The 19429-nt window shown below is 40.4% G+C and overlaps 1 protein-coding gene across 3 annotated transcripts in view; it reads right to left on the bottom strand.

The window, feature by feature from the left end:
• The window catches only part of adgrd1 (adhesion G protein-coupled receptor D1), a 34358-nt gene extending 15480 nt beyond the window's left edge, over positions 1–18878 (bottom strand). Inside the window, exons 1-13 of one of the 3 annotated variants that reach the window (XM_005729560.1) lie at positions 18438–18878; positions 18292–18328; positions 17828–17944; positions 16759–16881; positions 16479–16655; positions 14185–14445; positions 12730–12797; positions 11267–11407; positions 11094–11144; positions 10495–10621; positions 10080–10187; positions 7845–7920; positions 6095–6236 (exon numbers count right to left, since the gene is read on the bottom strand). In XM_005729560.1, the coding sequence (XP_005729617.1) occupies positions 6095–6236; positions 7845–7920; positions 10080–10187; positions 10495–10621; positions 11094–11144; positions 11267–11407; positions 12730–12797; positions 14185–14445; positions 16479–16655; positions 16759–16881; positions 17828–17944; positions 18292–18328; positions 18438–18512 (1503 nt within the window). In that variant the 5' untranslated portion in view covers positions 18513–18878. The remainder of the gene's footprint in view (positions 1–6094; positions 6237–7844; positions 7921–10079; positions 10188–10494; positions 10622–11093; positions 11145–11266; positions 11408–12729; positions 12798–14184; positions 14446–16478; positions 16656–16758; positions 16882–17827; positions 17945–18291; positions 18329–18437) is intronic. The other 2 variants (XM_005729561.1, XM_005729562.1) reach the window with 2 other exon arrangements.
• Positions 18879–19429: the final 551 nt, after the last annotated feature.

Genomic DNA, 19429 nt, shown 5'->3' with positions numbered 1-19429 from the left:
AAAAAAAAAAAAAAAAAAAATCACCTTCACCTTTTAGAGTAGGCCTGTGAGGTGCACAGGGTTTGACAGTGGCTCAACTGCTCTGCATAAAAACAATGAGGCCGTAAACGTATAAGTTTAGAAAGCTGAACTGACTGCTGTTAAATTTAGTAAGGGAAGGAAATATTTTATTGCACTATGTCTGGGCAACGCACAACGAGGTATGGTGGAACATTCCTCAGTCACACAAACACACACGGAGCCTGAGAAAAAAAAATCTTCTACTCAGTATAAACTAAAGCATTACACATCCTGTGACTGCGATGAGGCGCAGGCCGTGCCGCTGCTGTAACACAGCTTTTCAATCAGAGTCCGGACTTAGGTTGATCCACACACACAGCACGAGGAGCAACAACAAAAATCCATGCAGCATAACACAACTGGCCATGAGTGAGATCATGCTGTCAGGGGAAATGTAAAAAGACATGCAGCTGTGGTCCCAGCTCAGCCTCGGAGGTAGACATCGAAAACAACGAGACGAGTGTTGATAGTCACGCTGGATGTGAGGAAAACCAGGAACAATTAAACAGCTCTAAGAGTCAGCGAGATGGTTTTGATTTGCAGATGTACTGTATCGCTGATATGAAGTCGACTCAAAAGAAAAGAAGAAAAGAGAAAGTGATCCCCTCCCCCCTTTTTATCACCAGCTTCACATGCATGAATTCATAAGTTTAAATCCAAAGGGGTTTCACATGGAACCACTGCAATGTTTCTCTGTTTTCTGGTCTGCTTCAGAGCAATGACACATTCACATTTTTAAAAAAAAAGTCAAAGGGCTGCATATTTAGAGTCTTTGTGGTGAAGTTTAACAATACATAAGATTTTTAGGTGATGATGTTCCCCGATAAAGCTTGCACCTCTATTGGTATGTAAACATATCGACGCTGAGGATACGCCAAGAAAGAAAGAGCTTTTATTTGGGACGACTCACGCTAACTGTAACTCATGAAAATTTTAAGCAATCATACATCTTTATCAATACATAAAGAAAAGCATTTTTAATTTTGTGCTTATCATGAGAAAATTCCAAGATTCAGATGACGACGCCGACACTTGTTAATCAGCTGATTGGATACATTTGTTTGCCCTTTCCATTCGATTAGAGTACGGCAATAACTCCTTATTATATAAGCACCAGATCGATGCATCCTGAGTGTGGATAAACAACAGAAATAGATGCACTTAACTAAATGAATTGTTTAAATGAAAAATAAGCACTGTCACTATGAGATGATGAGCCTCCTTGCCAGCTAGTGTGACACTGATAGTGCTCTCCAAAATTATTGAGCTTCCTGTGTGCACGATCAACTGTTAGAGGTGGGTAGATTGTTCCAAATCAACAGTATCAATGCTGATATTGGTATTGCATCGATGCTAGCATGAGAGGATCAATACTTTGTTTAGCCCACTGACTGTATGTACTTGGTATGGTATCGATACCAAAAAATCTGCTATATTGTGCAGGAATATCCCTCATTACAAAGATCCCAGTCTTAGTTTAGGTCTTAGTTTCCCTGACACTGCATGACTAACATTACTGCCTGCAGCAGGGGAGGGAGAATATTTCAGCCATTTATTAAACTGAAGAGCTTGTTTGAGGGAAATAAATTCACTTTGACTTTTTAAAGACTAACTTATTCCATAAAAGCAGCTTTTTTTGTTTTGTCTTTATCTTGGCGAGATTTTTTTTTAAAAATCTACGGCTATAAATCAGTTCTGCACATTCACAATCTTGAATTGCTATTTCATCGTTTTGCCATGAGTTTAAAAGAGCGGACATAAAACTGCTTCTACTAGGCAATGAAATTCTTTTTGAACATTACTTCACAAGTACCAAATCCTTTTTTTTCATCATTCTTTTAAGAAAACTCCCTGTGTCTGTGGGCACAGATGGGGGGCTTGCTTAAAAAAAAGAGATCTGCTTTTTATCACGTAGCGAGAGGTGGTGGTCGCGAAGTTGGAGTGGTGACAGAAAGGGGGCGCTAAATGGGAGGAGCTGTCTATTGCAGTGGGAATTGCAATAGCCAGACCTCCATCTGTGATTGATCAGTGAGTTGGCTCACAGGTCTTGTGTTTGTGTGCGCAAGTGTACGGGTGGGTGTGGGTGGCTGGGAAATCTGGAGAGAGAGGGAGAGAGAGAGAAAAACAGAGTGATAGGTTTTGCCCATAAGGTTCAAACTGGGCGTGTGCTGGAGTTATAAAAAGACTGGCAAAAAAGAGCAGATATGCTATTGTGGCAGAAAGGTCTGATCAGGATCAGCATGGCTTGGCGTGATTAAGCGAATAAGAGCGTGGGTATCAGTGTGTGTTGAATAACCTTTGCGTGTTTATTTTCAATGGTACTGAACAATTAGCCCATTATTTTCCACACTAACAAGCCTTGACATGTTTTCATGCACAAGTAAGCATTTTTCCTTCTTCTCTCCTGACCTTATTACAAGAATTACTTCCTGCTGAACTCTCATTTTCTTTGTTATAAGCGGGAACCAGTGGTTGAAAATAAATCAAAAAGTTAGCCTCTCAGAGGTTGTATGGCTACCTGGTAAATATTTGAGGTCCTTAAGAGTAGAAGCATAACACACTCACTGGACACTTTAATAGGTACACCTCTCAGGTACTAGGTTGGACCCCCTTTTGCTTTCAAAAATGCTGTAATGCTTTCTGGATCAGTTCCGTCAAGAAGCTTGAAACATTCCTCAGAGATTTCGGGCCACAATGACGCAACAACATCACATAAATTCAGATTTGTCAGCTGCATGTCCAAGATGAGAATCACCACATCCCTAAGATGTTATATTGGACTGATATGCAGTGACTGTGGATGCCACCTGAGTACAGTGATCCCATTGAAACCAGTTTGAAGTGATCTGAGTTTTGTGACATGGCGGACTATCCTGCTGGAAGCAGCCATCAGAAGAGGCGTACAGTGTGCTCAGCAACAGTGTTTAAACAATAGGTGGTACTGTGGGGTTGAAAGTGTGCCAAGAAAACCATTAGACCACCAGCAGCAGCCTGACCCACTGATAAAAGACAGGATGGATTCATACTTTCATTTATGCAGCATTCTGAGTCTGAATGTTGGAGCAAAAATCTAGATTTATTGGACCAGGCAATGTGTTGCCAACAAGAGATGCTCTTCTGCACATACTGGTTGTAACAAGAGGTTGTTGGAATTATTACTGCCTTCCAATCAGATCTGCATAGCTTTGCTTTTCAGACTATTATCTATAAACCCTAGAAATGGTTGTGCAGGAAAATCCCAACAAATCAGCAGTTTCTGAAATATTCAGACTAGCTTGTCTGGCACCAACAACCACACCACAGTCAAAGCCACATAAAATACCCCTCTTTGCAATTTTGATACTCAGTTTTCAAGTTTTCAGCATGCTGTCTTCACCATGTCTACATGCCCAAATGAACTGAGTTGCTGCCATCTGACTGGCTGATTAGGTATTTGTATTATTAAGCAGTTGAACAGATGTGCAAAGTTACTAAAGTTGTGAGTTTATAACCTACTTTTGCATAAGGCTACCGACAGAAGTCACTGTCAGACATATACATTTAACCTTGTGCACCCAAATCTTTCCTTAAGTCATTAAAGATGTATGCTGTGTACAGTCATTCCAATTGGGAAAAACAACAGTTCAAAGAAGTCATTAAAAGCTAAACATCAGCATAAAAATCATTCAAGTGAATTGAGAGACTAGCAGCAAAATACTGTCGTGCCATTCCACTCATGACTCTGGATCTTCTTATAAACCTTCTCAGCTAACACACTTCTTTATAAGCCTCTAAAGTCAGGCACCCTTGTCAAAATCATTTATTTAATCCTCATAGTTTTAATTCTATAAATAGACCTCACCCATGAAGTCAATCTTTCCATTTGTTCATTTCATACCATCAGTGTGATGCTTTCATGCCAGTAGAGGATAAAAAGAAGGTGCCAGCCTCTTTTTTTTAATGTATATATTAATGTTTAACTACAGACCTCAGTGCTTCACACCGTTTTTTTCCTCTTCGCCGCCTTCACCCCTCTCAAAGTAAACCAGAGTCAGACAGCCGTAATAAATCACCAAAAGAGCCAGGGTCCAATCACCACCGCAGCTCAAAGGCGTGAGAAAGCCTGTGGGCCTTTGATGATAACACCTAGTCAGGTTATCAAACCAGCTCCATGCCACAAAGCGTGGTTGCAGAAGTGATTGAGTCTCTGAGCTCAGAGCATCAGTCAAGGATGCAAGGTCACTCAGATGGCAACCACATGATTTAGACCTTGACTTGAGTGAGTAGTACCTGCTATAACAAAGGTTTATTTACAGGCTGGTGACTCCATCACTCCATGATATCATATGTTTTAGCATTCCAAGTGTCAGACAGAGAAAATGGATGAGACTTTGTGTCTGAGCCAGGATAGTAGTTGACTGTACAGTACCAGAGACGAAACACAGAGCTTGTCGTAGCCACGACAGCACGAAAAGACGGATGAGGGAGCTGACATATTTCTGTGCTAGACACATTCAGCACTCCCACTGGGCTTTAATGAAGTCACTGTGCACTTACCTATTCTCAGGGGGTAAACAGAGAGGTCAGCCGCAAATCACTTACTCCAGCCCAGTGAACCGGTGCCATGAGCAGACATGTTTGAGGTTTAGTACAGACAGTAAAGACCAACATAAACTATGACGGGTAATGTCTGCCACATACTGTGTCAGCAGCCCACCCTGCCTTCAAGCTAGGGAGGTGATAAGTATCGACACCTTGCCAAAACTAGTAAAACAACCAAAATAGTTTCTTTTTGACTAAATCCAACAACAGGTCTGTGCAGTTTTAGCAAAAACAACCTGTTCTGGATGCGACCAGAGCCAAAAGTTCTGCATGCCAAATTACGATGTGGCTCCTCGTAATAAATCACAGCCTGAGCTATGTGCAACAGAAATGCGCTGGCTCGGTGCGTTCCAATCAGCATGCATTACTAATAAGTATAACAGCCTATTTGTAATGGGATAGAGAGGAAAGAATGCATGTAACCTGATTTATCCTTACATCAGTGGTAAGGGCAATCCAACTAAAATAGAAACACCTTAAAACAGAAACAGAGCGGAGAACTGCTGAGCATCTCCAGCACTACCATAACAAAGGAAATTTTAACTCCTCTCCCATGGTGTCCGCTAAAACAAACAGAGCAATCATTGTCACAGAAACCAGGCCAGATAATTACAGCATAAACATTTATTTCACCAGGGAAGATGAAGGCAAACAAAGCAATATTACCATGGTTTCATAAAGCTGCATGAGTTTCTTTTTTGCTTTTATGAGTGGGGAGGGGGGGTTGATTCACTTCTACAGAAAGTCGATCATTCATGCAGGACTTGTAAAAGAAACAGAAATACATTGCAGTGTGCTTAAGTCAACCGCCTCATTAATGCCATTGCATGATAATCTAACAGCTTATCAACACAACTAATTAAGATAAAACAAATACAAGATTGTGAAGTTTGCCACCACATTTATGAGTTTACAGGAACACAAGCTAATGCAATAGACACTGGTCAATTAATTTCCAGTTTTGACTGAATTTCCCATGGAAAGCTGGCACTGTCCCTGCCATAAAGTACCAAAGAAAAATATGTTGTTCATAAAATAAAGTTATTGTTCCTTTTAAAGTGCCCTAAGCTTGCAGCTCAAATGCCCATAATCAGCTCGCTTTCTAGAAGCCAAATGCTCCGCAAGGGAAATGCTAGGCAGCCTAATGAAAACCAAACCAGGCTTCGCTCTTTGTGCTGGTAAATGCCCAGCTGCGCAAACCTCAGTCAGTCAGTGATGGACAGCCATCGTCTTACATAAGCATATACCAAAAATAGAGCCGACAGTTTTCATGTGAAGAGATCCGACCGCTATCGAAACCATAGGCAGAGCTCTCCCCTCTGATAACATCCCACACCCAACAATTGAGACAAGCAGAAACTCTCTTAGTTTTCCCAGTATTACTCACCAAGATGGAAAAAAAAGATAAATGAGTCAGAGAGGAAGAAATGGGACATGCAAATTACAGTCTTACCAAAACATGGGTGAGCACAATCTTTATGAGTGGCGCTCCAGAAAGGTTGACCGACAGGGCTGGCAGAGGCTCCACTTTCAAAGAAATCAGACAGCTTGCTACATGGATTTTGTGATCCTTGTAATCAGCTGCTTCATTAATCCTAAGAGATAAAAAGGGGAGAATTGGCTTAGATAATCTAAAAATGAAACTGAAGCAGAAAGCCAGACAAACATACAAAAGAAAGAGACGGAAAGAAATGGCAGACATACAGTGGGGGGAGATTTATTTGATCCCCTGCAGATCCCAACTCTTTGTAAGTTTGCTCACTTACGAAGAAATGAAACATCTCCAATTTTATAGTAGCTTCAATTTAATGGAGAAAGCAAGAATATATACCAAAATATAGAAAAAAAGACATTGAATCATTGAGTGAAATAAGTATTTGATCCACAGGCGAAACATGACTTAGCACTTGTTGGAGAAACTCTTGTTGGCAAGCACAGCAGTAAGATGCTTCTTGTAGGTGGTCACCGGGCTTGCACACATCTCGGGAGGGATTTTGTTCCACTCCTCTCTACAGAAACTTTCTAAATCCTTTAGGTTTCTTGGCTATTGTTTGCTAACTTGAAGCTTCAGCTCCTCTACAAATTTTCTATAGGACTTAAGTCTGAAGGCCGTCTACGCAGTTGACTTTTATATGCTTCTTCTTTAGCTACTCCTTTGAGTAGCTAGTTAGCAGTATGTTTGGAGTCATTGTTATGCTGGAAGACCCATCCATGACCCATTCTCAGTGTTCTGGCTGATTTTACATTACATGGCCTCATCCATTACCTAATGTTTCCTCCTCCGTGCATGACTGTGGGCACACAACAAGTCTAAGCAAGAATTGTGGCTGGGTTGTAGGGGATCGAATAGTTATTTCAGGAAATGACAAGCAAATCAATTTATAACCTTTATATAATGCGTTTCTGTTTTCTGGATGTTTGGTTAAGCTTATCTGTCTCTTCATTAAAAGAGGATTGCATAAAAATGTTCATTTCTTGGTAAGTGAGCAAACTTACAAATTCATCAGTGGATCAAAGTTGATAGTTGGTTAAAAGGAGAAGTACTCCAGATCTCTTGCTTCACAATAGCATCTATCACCACTGTTATCTGCAACTGGCATTCCCACATACGTGTTAAACACAGGACCAGAGCATTGACATTTAGATGAGACTTTAACCATCTGTCTGTTTAATGAATCACACTTAGTGCCAGAATTATTCCATGACAAGTTTTTCAAGATGATCATGTGACCCCAAGTTGACATTGCGGTCACACAAACATCGTCTCCCTCTTACAATACAAAGGGAGGCCTAGCAGCCTCCAAATGTACGCCATAAACATTTCTGACTTAATTTAGATGGATGCAAAAGTGGGGAACAACAAGATGCTTAATCATCGTTATGTCAAACTGAGTTAAAAGCTGGAACAAGCTGATCCAGTGTTGGAACAGTAAGTGAAAGAGCTAATAGCAGGGTGTATCAGAGCTCAGTGGTGTGATGAGAGATAGGAGAGAAAAAAACAGATAAGGCCTTGGCCTGGGGCATCAGCTGTTCTGCAATTCAGGAAGCAGGGGCGCCTTTGGTGCCAGCTTACCCATTTCCCACACAGGAAGTACAAAGGCAGTGTCCCTGACTTTGCGCTTTTGTTCTTGTTGCTGTTTATTATTAGTTAGACCTTTCAAGATTTTACTTTTCACGTTTGGTAGCATGCTGTGTCATCTTACCTGGTCTTCACAGGGCTGATCTCTTTGTAGTAGCTGTGCATGTTGTGATAAAAAAGGCCAACAATGGTGGTTTGAGCTGAGGAGAAGAAGACAACACGCGCAGACTGAATGTGAAAGAAATGAGCTGAGGGCCGGGAATGTAAAGCAGTGCTGCTAAAACACTCACAAAGAAGGCAAGTTAATTAACATTGGCTTGCTACAGTGTGGTGGCACCGGCGGGCTAATGGGACAGTCCTATACTCGCACCGGGGTGAAAAGCAAGACTGCCGCAAACCCATGTGGATGTTGGAAAGCTAGTGAAATGTCTAAATGACTTCACCAGGAGAGCTGGGGGTCTGCTCCCCCACCCCTGACTTGACCTATCGTTCAGCTCGGTCCCACCTTAATACTTTAAGATAAACAATGAAATTGGAGGAAATGCTTAATGGCCCTGTTCCTCCTTTCAAAGGCCTTTCACTTGGGAACTGCTCTAGAACAACAAAAGCAGATGTCAAACAATATGGATACGCAACAGAAGACTGTTAATAAATATATAATCCATCCAGTGTTGGGGAATACATGTACCGGCGTTACGTATTTAAAATACAAATTATGAGTAACGGTATTCCGTTACAGTTACTGCTTAAATAGGTGATAATTGGAAATACAGTTACTTTGTTAAAATCAATGGATTACACGGTGGTCTTTTTCTGTTTCATATGTTAGGCTATCTCCTCTCTATCTCCTCTCTAATTTTGGTAATTTCACGCCAGTGGAAACCCAAACAAAAAACGCAATAAGAGGCTCTGACCGGAAATCTGACTGCGCAATGCAAACTCTGTTTGTCAGCAACCAAGCTGCTCTCATCTTCAAAAGACTCCAACCTAAAGAAACATCTGGGAGTAAGTTCTTTTTTAAAAACTAAGGTTAGCCTACTGCAGCTATCTTGTTTTAGTTGTAGTAGCTACCTGGGTTTTGTGCCACTTCAGTATCTGCGATGTACCATTGCTGTGTGATGTATTACTATTACTGAAAGCTGCATTACAACCTGCTAGCTGCAAATAACCGTGTGCAGTTTTGAAAGCAAACAAAAAGAAAACATATTACTGATACAGAAAGAGTTTTCTATGCGAGATCACTGCAAAAAGTGCAGCCTTACCTAAAGTCCACCCTAATGTTACTCATTTTATATTAAGATTTAAAAATCTAGCTGGTATTGTTTTCAGAACTGCATGTGATCGTTTGCAGCTAGCAGGTTGTTAATGCTCTCCATCAAGTCTACAGTCTGCGCTCTATGAACTCAGGTAACGCTAGCTAACAATGTTAGCTCGGCGGCAAGTAGCCTTCAGTAATAGTAATAATTCACACAGCATCAGAATACGTTACTCACATCAAGTTAAGAATATGCTTTAAACTACATTTTGGGCCATGTATTCTGTAATCTGTAGTGGAATACATATATATATTACAACAGAATGCATCCCAGTGAGCCTCAGCAGAGACTGGGCCAGTACACTTGTACAACTCTCCTACAGAAGAGCGAGAGAACAAGAAAAAAACAAAACTCAAAATATGCAGCATTTTCTGTTCTTAATTAGAATATAAAATCTGTCCTTGGAGCACTATGGGCAGCCAGGTATTCAGAGTTAATTTGTTCCTGGCTCTAATGTGTTAAGCAATAACATGTATTCCACTTCTGATAATAGCCCTTTAACTAATTATTAAGAGTTCGTTCTGTATGGCAACTCAGTGCATGCGAGAGCCAGGTGGAGCCAAGGGAATCTGACCTAAACACAAAGTCAAACAAACAGAGTTTTAATGCCTACTGTAATTACTGCTCTCCCTTGCACCACTACGTGGATCCATTCCTTTTAACGGTGGAGGAAAGTGGAGAAAAAGTGCGCTCTCTCTCATTCTTTCTGTTCTGAATAAAAGGGTAACTGCCAACATTAAAGTCATAGCTGGGTTTCTACAGTACACCATAAAGCCACACAAAAGCTCTCATGGCACTCCTGTCCTTAACTGTATGCCATGTTAGTAGTCCTAAATCTTACGATAATAAATTACCGTCCGGTAACAAGAGTCTCCCAGCTGGACAATTTTCTCTTGGCAGAATCAGTGCATGGCTAATGTGAGGTATTCACACTCAAACCCAGCTACTGGTCTGTCTACGCAAAGAATCCTCCGAAAGTTCCTCCTTGCACGTCGATGAGCACCTGTCAGTGAACATGCAGAGGCTGTAATGCTAGTACTTACACTCCATTGCGAACGCCTCTCCAGGCACAGAGATGTAGCTCTTGCCTTCTGTGGGGAAGCGGTAATGTGACAGCTCAAAATTCTGTGGGAGTTTCATCAGAGAGTAATCTGCGGAGGTCAGAGGTTAAGAAAAGGGAGAACTGTTGAGAAAAACAAAGTGACAAGCAAGTAACAAGACCAATTTGCATTGTCAGGGGGGAATCACAAGCATCAAACGACCCCTTGGGAGAGAGACAGTAATAAAAAAATGAGGAAAAAACTCAGGAGAGGAAAAGTGGAGAAGCTTAACTTGTGCTTCTCTGAACAAATGTTGGCCTGACGTGATTACAAAACTAATGATGTCAACTTGAGGCTTGGAGTCCGCAAAAGCTACAAACAATGACTTACTTTATGGAGAACCTGACACTTTACTGACCTGCAACAAAAGATGTTCCATCCAGGGAGATGAGAGAGTTCGGGCTGTCCTCCAGGTTAGTCACTACATGTTCCATCACTCTGTCCACTGTCTTGACCAGTCCGCTGACCACAGGGGTGGACTGCTGCTAGAGAACAATGACCCAACGAGAAAAAGTTGACAACTGATTCACTGTTTCTGATTTTGTTGTTTGTCACGGAGAGTACTGCTCACAGTATAAAAACAGGTGATAGTGTCACCGTCTAGAGTTACACTGTAAACCTGACAAAAAACCTGACAAAAACTTGATAATTCGGTTGGCTCAAACTCACTCTACACTGTATCTACTGTCCAAGTTTGATGTGAACATCTGTTTCAGCTTGCTCTTACAAAAACAAGCAAGGTTGTTCTGAACACCCAGTGTACTGAAACCGCTCTCTTGTGTTTGTGATTTGGCCATAACAATTGCACAGTGGAGGAAGCAAAAATCTTTATAGTCAGTTACGCAGTTTTAAACATCCAGATATCCTCGGCGTGTTACATTAACGTATTCGCCACATTGCATACGTTACATTTCGTCATGTTTGGACACTGCACAACTACAGAGTGAACCCATTTACCTCTGTCAGTCCAGGAAAAGACAGCACTTCTTCCACACTTTTGAGCAATCCCTGGGTGGAAGAAAATGAACATCATAGAATTGTTGCATCATATGCGCATGGGTGGGTATTGTATCTGTGTGTATGAATTGGTTTTGCAACAGCAACATGTGTTTTGGACTGTGCTCCAAGACCTGTGTGAGGTTGTTCGCAGTATCACGAGAAATGGTTCCATTGGGCAGCGTCTTCAGGAAACTCTGCACTGGCAAGAAGTCTGTGGGTCGGCGCTCCTCCTGGAGACTGCTGATGACAGGGGGACTCATATCAGCGGCTCTCTGGGGAGACAGCACATCGGGCATCAAATGAAGTTTACTGCCAGGAGCAGCGAGTTCCAGTATACACAGGATGTTTAGTGACTGATAGCTTGAATTTAGAGAAAACTCTTTGGACCAGAGTTTCAGCATTGGTCTTTTTCAGATTAGTGCCCAACAAGAAGTGCGCTGTAGTGTGCACTGTTGACTGACTCTGCCTACCATCTTCTATTTCTTTAGTTGTTTCCTACAAACAAAGCCTTTCGATAAAAAGGTTGCTTCTATTCACATGTGTTATCTATTTGCTTTTTTCCATTTGTCTTTAAAAGGAAACAATGCCTCAACAGGAAATAAACTCTTAGTGTGCATTCAACTAAAAGTCCTTCATTGTTACTTCTTTATTGACTTTCATATGTGTTTTGGCTCAAAGACGCTCTGGTAATAGTTCCCAATGATGTTGAGGTACAGAGATGGGGTTTCATCACCCACACATTGTAAGAGTACTATATTTTTAACATCCAATAAATTAATCCTAATCTATACCAAAACTGAGAAATTACCGTCATACAGTATTTGTCAAGCTTTTCTTTTCAGCCATTCTGTTGTACATTTGCTGCTGTGCTTGTAATCCTGTTGCACGATCCATTTCGGGTAAAGCTTCTGTCGAACAGTTAGCCTCAAATTTGACTCTAGAACACTTTGCTATACAGAGAAGTTCATGGTCAACTAAAAAATTGCAAGGCACTCCGGTCCTTTGGCTGCAAAACAAGCACAAATCATCACCCCTCCAACACTGTGTTTGCCAATTGGTATGAGGTGTTTGTGCTGATATGCTTTGGTTTTTGCCAAACGTCTCGCTGGGCATTTTGCCCAAACAACTCCACTTTTATCTTATCTATCTAAAGGATACTGTTCCAGAAGTCTTATGATTAGTTTGCAGCTTTGCAAACCAAAGACAAGCCGCCAGGATTTTTTTTCTTTTTTTAAGAGAAGAGGCTTTCTCCTGGCAGTCCTTCCAAAAAGACATACAGCATTTTTCTAATTGTGTTATCATGAACTTTAACATTTAGCATGCTAACTGAAGCCCATGGATTTGTAGCTCTTGGGGTTTCAAACTGTGAGTAGCTAACAAATGTATTTTGCTAACAAGGAGCTAGAATTACCTTCTGTACAGCTAAGATACTGAGTGCTGAGTCATTCTCTGTTACAAAAATAATCTAATTTGTTTAATGATATAAAACCAATTTTATAGGGCTTTAGTTCTCACTGGTATTCTGTGGCGAGACCCTCCTCTGCTGTCCCCTCTACTAGGCTTTTATTGTTGAAAGAAACCCTGAGACACTTACGGCCATTGGCGTAGTTGAGATCACTTCCTTGGAGATTCTAGGTGTTGTTTTAGAAACCATGTCCCAAGCTAGAAAAGACAATACAAAGGGTTGAAACAGGACAGGGTATAGCTTAGCATCACCCCTCTCTTTAATCATGGTTTAGTCTAGCCTTGCCTTTTTGTGACTTTTTTTTAGGTCCTTTGTTGAATGCAGCTGGGTCAGGCTGCAGTAGTGTGGCTGGATTTTATCACCTTCAAGCTTACAGTGTGAGTGTAATGCCCGGTCATGAGAGGAGGTATTTTACAGCCTCCGCAAAAGTGGGATACTCCACCACATAATACTCTGCCACTAATTTCTGTACCGGGCTCAAACACATTTTATATATTTGCTGTCATTTAATAAAAACAGCTCTAAGCCGCTACCAGAAAAACACCATATATGGATGTACATTAGACATATTAGTCAGCTCTTCTTTAGTTCAATACAGCATTTTATATGCATGTTCTGCAGAGGTAAAAATATTTCTCTGTAACCACAACAGTCAGGCTCTTCTTGTCGGGTAATAAAGAAATCAAGACTCTCTGGCTTTATCGTGACCACAAAATAATTCTCTGTAGCAGTCTTTATATATCAACACCATACACAAGAGGAGTTCAACTTTACTGATCGGTAAGACTTATCTGCAACCAAAAATGCTTTAACCGTTCAGCTAAAAAGGTACATTTCATTAAGTGTCGAATATTTTTCAGATTAAAATGAAATTTTCTAATATCTTATATTAGAAAATATAATCATAACTATATACTGTAATATAGTTATTATTAATCTCTTGCTCTCGTCCACAGAAAGTCTATCCTGTCTTCCTCCCCTCATCCCCAGCTGATTCTGCTAGAGGTTTCTTCCCGTTAAAAGGGAGGTTTTCCTTCCCAATGTTGCCAAAGCTCATTGTTGTGGTTTTCTCTGTTTTCATATTGTAAGTTTTTACCTTACAATATAAAGCGCCACAAAGCAGAACGTTCATTTTTTTCTACATTCTCATAAATGCCATTTTGTGTCCTTTTATGGCTCTCTACTGAACAAAAACAGAAAAGCTTCTGGGTGTTTTGTCCTAGCGTGTTGTAACTTGTCACATTATATTAAAATGATTGGCCCCTGCATCTCAACTCAGGTCTTTGCACTCTTATAAATACTTATAAGGCAAAACTATGGAAGCCATGGCACTTGAAGGTCATGAAAATGGTTTCTGCAAGAAGAGCCATTTGACAGTGAGACAGGCTATATTTGCATGGTTTGATGTGCTTCTGTTAAGCATGAATTCTGTGGATGGACTGTAGCATGGATAAAGACGGAAATTGCTTTTTAACCCATGATTTCCTCAGAGACAAGCCAAAAGGGAGGAAGCATTTTAATAAATCAGCATCTTCAAGAATGTCAGGACTCAGGAGGTTTTTTTTAATAGTAGACAGGTCCTACCTATAGTTGCATTGTAGTAGAGTGAGATGTTCTCAGGTGAAAGGGCCCTTTCCCAGATGACGAATTCATCAAAGGCTCCTGTTACATAGTGACTATATCCCTTATTGTTGGCAGTTCCAATGACGAGGTCAGGGTAGGGGTCTCCATAAGTTTCCTCTGAGATGCTTCCGTTTTTGTTCTCAGCAGTTAGAGTCGCATTGATGTAGACCTTCAGGCCATCTTTCTTAGTCCATGTAAAGAGGATGTGGGTCCAGTATGGCCCTAATAACGTAAACATAAAATGAAAGAAACGCTCAATTGTTGAAGAATTGAATCCACCCCTCCCTGAGTCTGATTCTGCCAGAGCTTTCTTCCTGTTTAAAGGAAGTTTTTTTCTTTCCCATTGTTGCCAAGTGCTTGCTCACAGGGGGTTACCTGATTGTTGGGATTTCTTTATAATGTTTTCAGTATTGTAGCTTTTCATGTGTGAATACGTTTAGCGGGAAAATACACTGAGTGTGTGGTGTTGCAAATGTTCTCAGTCATTGGTCGCCTTTTTAAAGCGACTGATATTGCAGACACCATGTTTCATGCTTGGTTTAACCCAGAAAGTAAACGATGACGTGTTCTCAATGCACAGTAGCTTTCATCAAATGAAACTCACACTGATATTTGCTGGTTCTAGCTTTTTAAATTTAATATTTGTTTTTTAAATTGTGTCTTTTTGCCCGTCTCCCTCCCCTCATCCCAAACCAGTCACGGCAGATAGCTGTCCCTCATTGAACCTGGTTCTGCTCAAGCTTTCTTCCTGTTAAAAGGGAGTTTTTCATTCCCGCTGTCTCCAGGTGCTTTGCAAATTTGGACTCATGGATGCATCGGAGAGCAGCCAGGGATCGACCCGCAAGCCTTCCAGATTGTAGGTGACCTGTTCTACTACCCGAGAATATAAAAACAATATTGGCTTGAACTGAATAGAATTTGTGTGTGTCTTAAACACAAGTTCCTAGCCGTGCTAACAGCTATGTGAGGCTGAACATAGATACATGGCTTTTGTGAGATAGCCTATTAAGTTCAGAAAGATGCTGGGTTAGTTTAGCAAGAATAGTTAGAATAGCAAGAACACTACACAATTTTACATTTTGACCAGCTGATGGCGCTGTCTTAAGCGAAGAACCAAAACTCAACTAACATTAAGCGCCTTGAGGCGACTGTTGTTGTGATTTGGCACTTTATAAATAAAGCAGAACTGAATTGAATTAACTCTGTCAACTAAAATGTTTGATTTTTCCATTAATTAATCGAGCTTAATCTTTTGACTGATTTAGTAATTTATTACTCCTTCAGTTCCAGATGCTAGATTTTATGGTTTGCACAAACCAAAAACTCCAGCCAATATTTACAATGAATTGTGCATCACAAGAACAGAGAAATTAATAAACAATAGAGAAGTCCCAAAAGACAATGCCTTCCCCGTCACACATGCCAGACAGCCAAAACCACCAAAACACATGTCATTTGTGGTTGCAATATAAGCAGTACTGGATGTACCAAAGACCAAGCTCAGCTTGCAAGTCTCTCATTCACTTCTAAATGTACATTTTTATATTATTAACTTTCACCTTACAATCACACACTGGGTCACACAGGCCCTCGAGTCTTACTCATTCACCCACAAAAACCTTTTCTCCCAAATCAGAAGAAAGAGAAGTGACATATTTTGACATTATGTCCCCAAGGCTCAACATGTCATTGTATGAGAACCAGATGACGTTTGGATCTTTATAACCGAACACTAGCATCAAAATTGAGTTACGACCAAGACCTTGAGTAACTGCAGGAAAAACAAGGATGACACAAGTCATTTGAGAAGAGAATAGCGATTGGTAAAAGTTTCACGTAATGTTGAATCTCACATGGTTTATTTCATTTTGTCAACTGTTTACAGTATCAGCCCATCTCATGAAAAAAAAGAAAAGAAAGTAATTTCATTTTCAGAAATGAATTCAAAATATTGGTCACACTCTGACTTTTATTGTGTTTCATATCTCATCTAACTTGACACCAAAACTAAACACCGAACATTATTTTGCACATGTTGTCTGCCATCTCCAAAAAATTGTATGTTTAGTGCTACAGCAAAAGATTTGAGAAATCTACCCCCATCTTTGCCAAATCAACTGTCCGTAGTTACATCTGGTCTCAGTTAACAAAGTCATGAATGCAATTATATAACCATTAGTTTATGGTGTGTTCAAGACCAAAATAGATTCCTTGTGGGAAATGTAACTATGTGAAAGGAAATGTATTAAGCGTACCTGGAACGTCGATGTTGGCCCGCCATCTGTGCTTGTTGCTACGAGTGTAAAACTCCACATATCCTCCTAAAGGGTTTGTGTAGACTGAGAAGCCATTGGAGATAACTTTTCCTCCAGAAGCGACAGCAAAGCGGGAGGCTGACTCGTGGTTTTTCCAAAAAAAGGAGAAGGTAATGCCTAGGGGATGATGAAAACCCAGCAGCCGTCAGTACAGGAGCTGAACAGTTTTACAAGCTAAACGATAACTTGTTCAATTATAGATTAAGTTCAGTGCACTCACCCTCAGGACCACATAAATTAGGGTCACTAATGCACGTGTTCTGGTAGTTTCCAAAGTGAAGAAAGGTGCCACCGTTATCTCCATTCAGAAAGATGCCCTTGTTAACCATTCCTTCAACAATGTCTGGGACAAAGCACAATTTAGAGGAAAAATTTCATTTAAAAACAGGAAGGTGTTGTAACCGTTTAAGTGACTTTATAGTCATCTAACCACACGCTGTTTTGCATGATGAACATAAAGATTTGCAGCTTTACTTGCATCTCATGTCAGAAGCCAGTCAATAAGTCTCCTACTTGACTTCAGGTTTATTTAATGTTAAAGAACAATCCCTTATCATCAACATACCAAGAAGTCCTCATTTCAGTCTGTAAGAACCGAAGACTGAATGGGGAGAAAAGTGTGGAGGGCTCAGCTCAGCCGTGTGGCAATACAGAGGGAACAACAGAAGGCAGTGGGTGATGCACAAATGATTTTCAGTGAGAGGAAAAGTGATGGATCCTCACCTAGTATTGCAGAAATGTTAGTGTAGGCAGAGTCATTGTACACATAGGAAGAATTATGGGAAGAAGGGAGCACAGTGTGGTTGTGGATTCTGATAGCTGGACAAAAACAACAGAGACAAAAAAAAAAAAGTGATTCACACCAATACGGACAAAAAAACAGAAGACAGAACAGTGAAAGGAAAGCAATGGGAGGGACGTGATGCACAGGTATGAGACAGAGTGATGGTGACCAGCGTGCGAGGTGGCAGTGGTCAAAGAAAACTCAGTGTGACTTCACACATCATGCCCAAGTCTATACCCGATCCCTCTTTAACTTTAATCTTTCACTGAATGAGGAATCTACAACACTGCTGCAAATGATATTTAATTAAAAATCAGGCAAATGTCATCTCCAAACTATAGATTTTTGTAAACGATGTACTGCAGCATTTTTAAATCCTTTTTTTTTAAATTGACTGTAATTTCACTCATAAATCTGGCATTAAAATTAAAATCATATAGCTTTGGCTGGAAGATGGGTGGTAAAAATACATTTAAATCGAACAGGTGTTTTCATATTCACATACTTATGTTGCTTCCGTTAATATAACCTGATCTGTTTCCATTATGATCCCACAGTTCATGGATTCCTTCCACTGCATCCAGCGGCCAGTAATGCGAGGCCGTGTCCAACACCTCCAGGCCTGGATGGACAAGTCAAGCATAAACAGGCATCCAGAAAGGGCTTTTCATCCAATCAAGCACTGCCTCATTAATCAGAATTTATTTTCCCAGAACTACATTTTGGGTTTGGGGTGGATTAAAAAGACAGTGATGATAATAATGATGCAAACAACTGGAAAAAAGTTGTTTATGCAGCAGACTATTTTGATTAAGCAGAAGAAGTAAACAAAGCAATAACATCCTCTGGCATGGAAATTAGCAGATGGTAAAACAGGATCTTACAAATTATTTCTTTCTTTCTTTTTTTCATTTTTAATCTAGCAACTGAAAACACAGGGAAATTGTCAGTCCAGAAATTTCTTACTACCTGGATGCTTCTGAGCTTGCGCCACTTGAGCATAAACCTGTTAAGAAATTAAAAATAACTTATAAAGTCTGCAGTGCACAGTTCGTTCTGCTACATGGGAGGAATTGCTAGTCATTTTCATCATGATGTGCCTTTTTTAAGTTTACCTTAATAAAGGAGACAAAAGCTGTAAAAATGCGAATCCGCAAACAAAATGCCATAATCTCTGCAAAATATAACATTAAATCTCTGAAACAACTTAATTCCACGGGTGAAGATGAATCCAATAAGCACCGCTCATTGTACCAATAGAATAAAAATAAAACTTCGGATCAGTCCATTTGTCCAAGGTTAGAAATACCCAAAGAAAATAAATAGAAGCACTGACTCAATAAAGCATTCAATTTAGAGTTGTGGCATGAGGCCGAAAAACTTCAGAAGTTGTCCTTTCATGATAAAAAACTGAAGCCCAACTCCAGAAAATTGTAATCCTTAATATTTATCCGAAAATTTAAAAAGCCGTTTTCTTAGAATTTCTCTGCCTGCATCTGGGAGCCTCAAGGAGTACAGGAGCTCCGCTGAGCTGTGCTGGGCTGCTGCTGGACTGAACGTGGGAATTGCAAAACGTGAAGTCATTTTCTTTGGATCTTCTAAGAAGGGGCGGTAAAGTTTGTGCGTAAAAGGCGTTACTTGTGCGTAATTGGAGATTGCACGGGGAGTGAGATCAGGGTGTGCACCGTGTGATCCACAGATGCACATCTGAGTTTGTATTCAAAATATTTGTAAATAGCATACGATTTTAAAGACGTTTCGAGCAAGCTTCTTCCGACAACTGGTGGAGAGTCGCGTTGTCTAGCTTTTTTCTTTCTTTTCAAGCTCTGAAGACTACAATAACCTGGATGACTGAGTAGCTAGACAAACAGCATGCAAAACATTTCTAGGAATAATAGGAATACGCTGAGTGCTATCTGCGAAGTTGCACAGATATGCCTAGATATGTGGGAAAGGAGCAGAGTATGAAAGTATGAAAGTTCTGTAAATAAGATCAGTATTAAAGAAGAACTCAAAGCACTCCAAGTGGAAACATAAAACAAGACCTATGTTGTTGTCAGATGAGAAGTGGGCCCTTGTTTGACTTTTGGCTCGGTAATTTCGGTTT

The sequence above is a fragment of the Pundamilia nyererei genome, unplaced genomic scaffold (genome assembly GCF_000239375.1).
Source record: "Pundamilia nyererei isolate P.nyererei 1_Seehausen unplaced genomic scaffold, PunNye1.0 scaffold00033, whole genome shotgun sequence".
NCBI classification, from domain to species: domain Eukaryota; kingdom Metazoa; phylum Chordata; class Actinopteri; order Cichliformes; family Cichlidae; genus Pundamilia; species Pundamilia nyererei.
The sequence above is the reverse complement of the archived record's forward strand: the minus strand, read 5'-3'. Positions and strand labels throughout refer to the sequence as shown.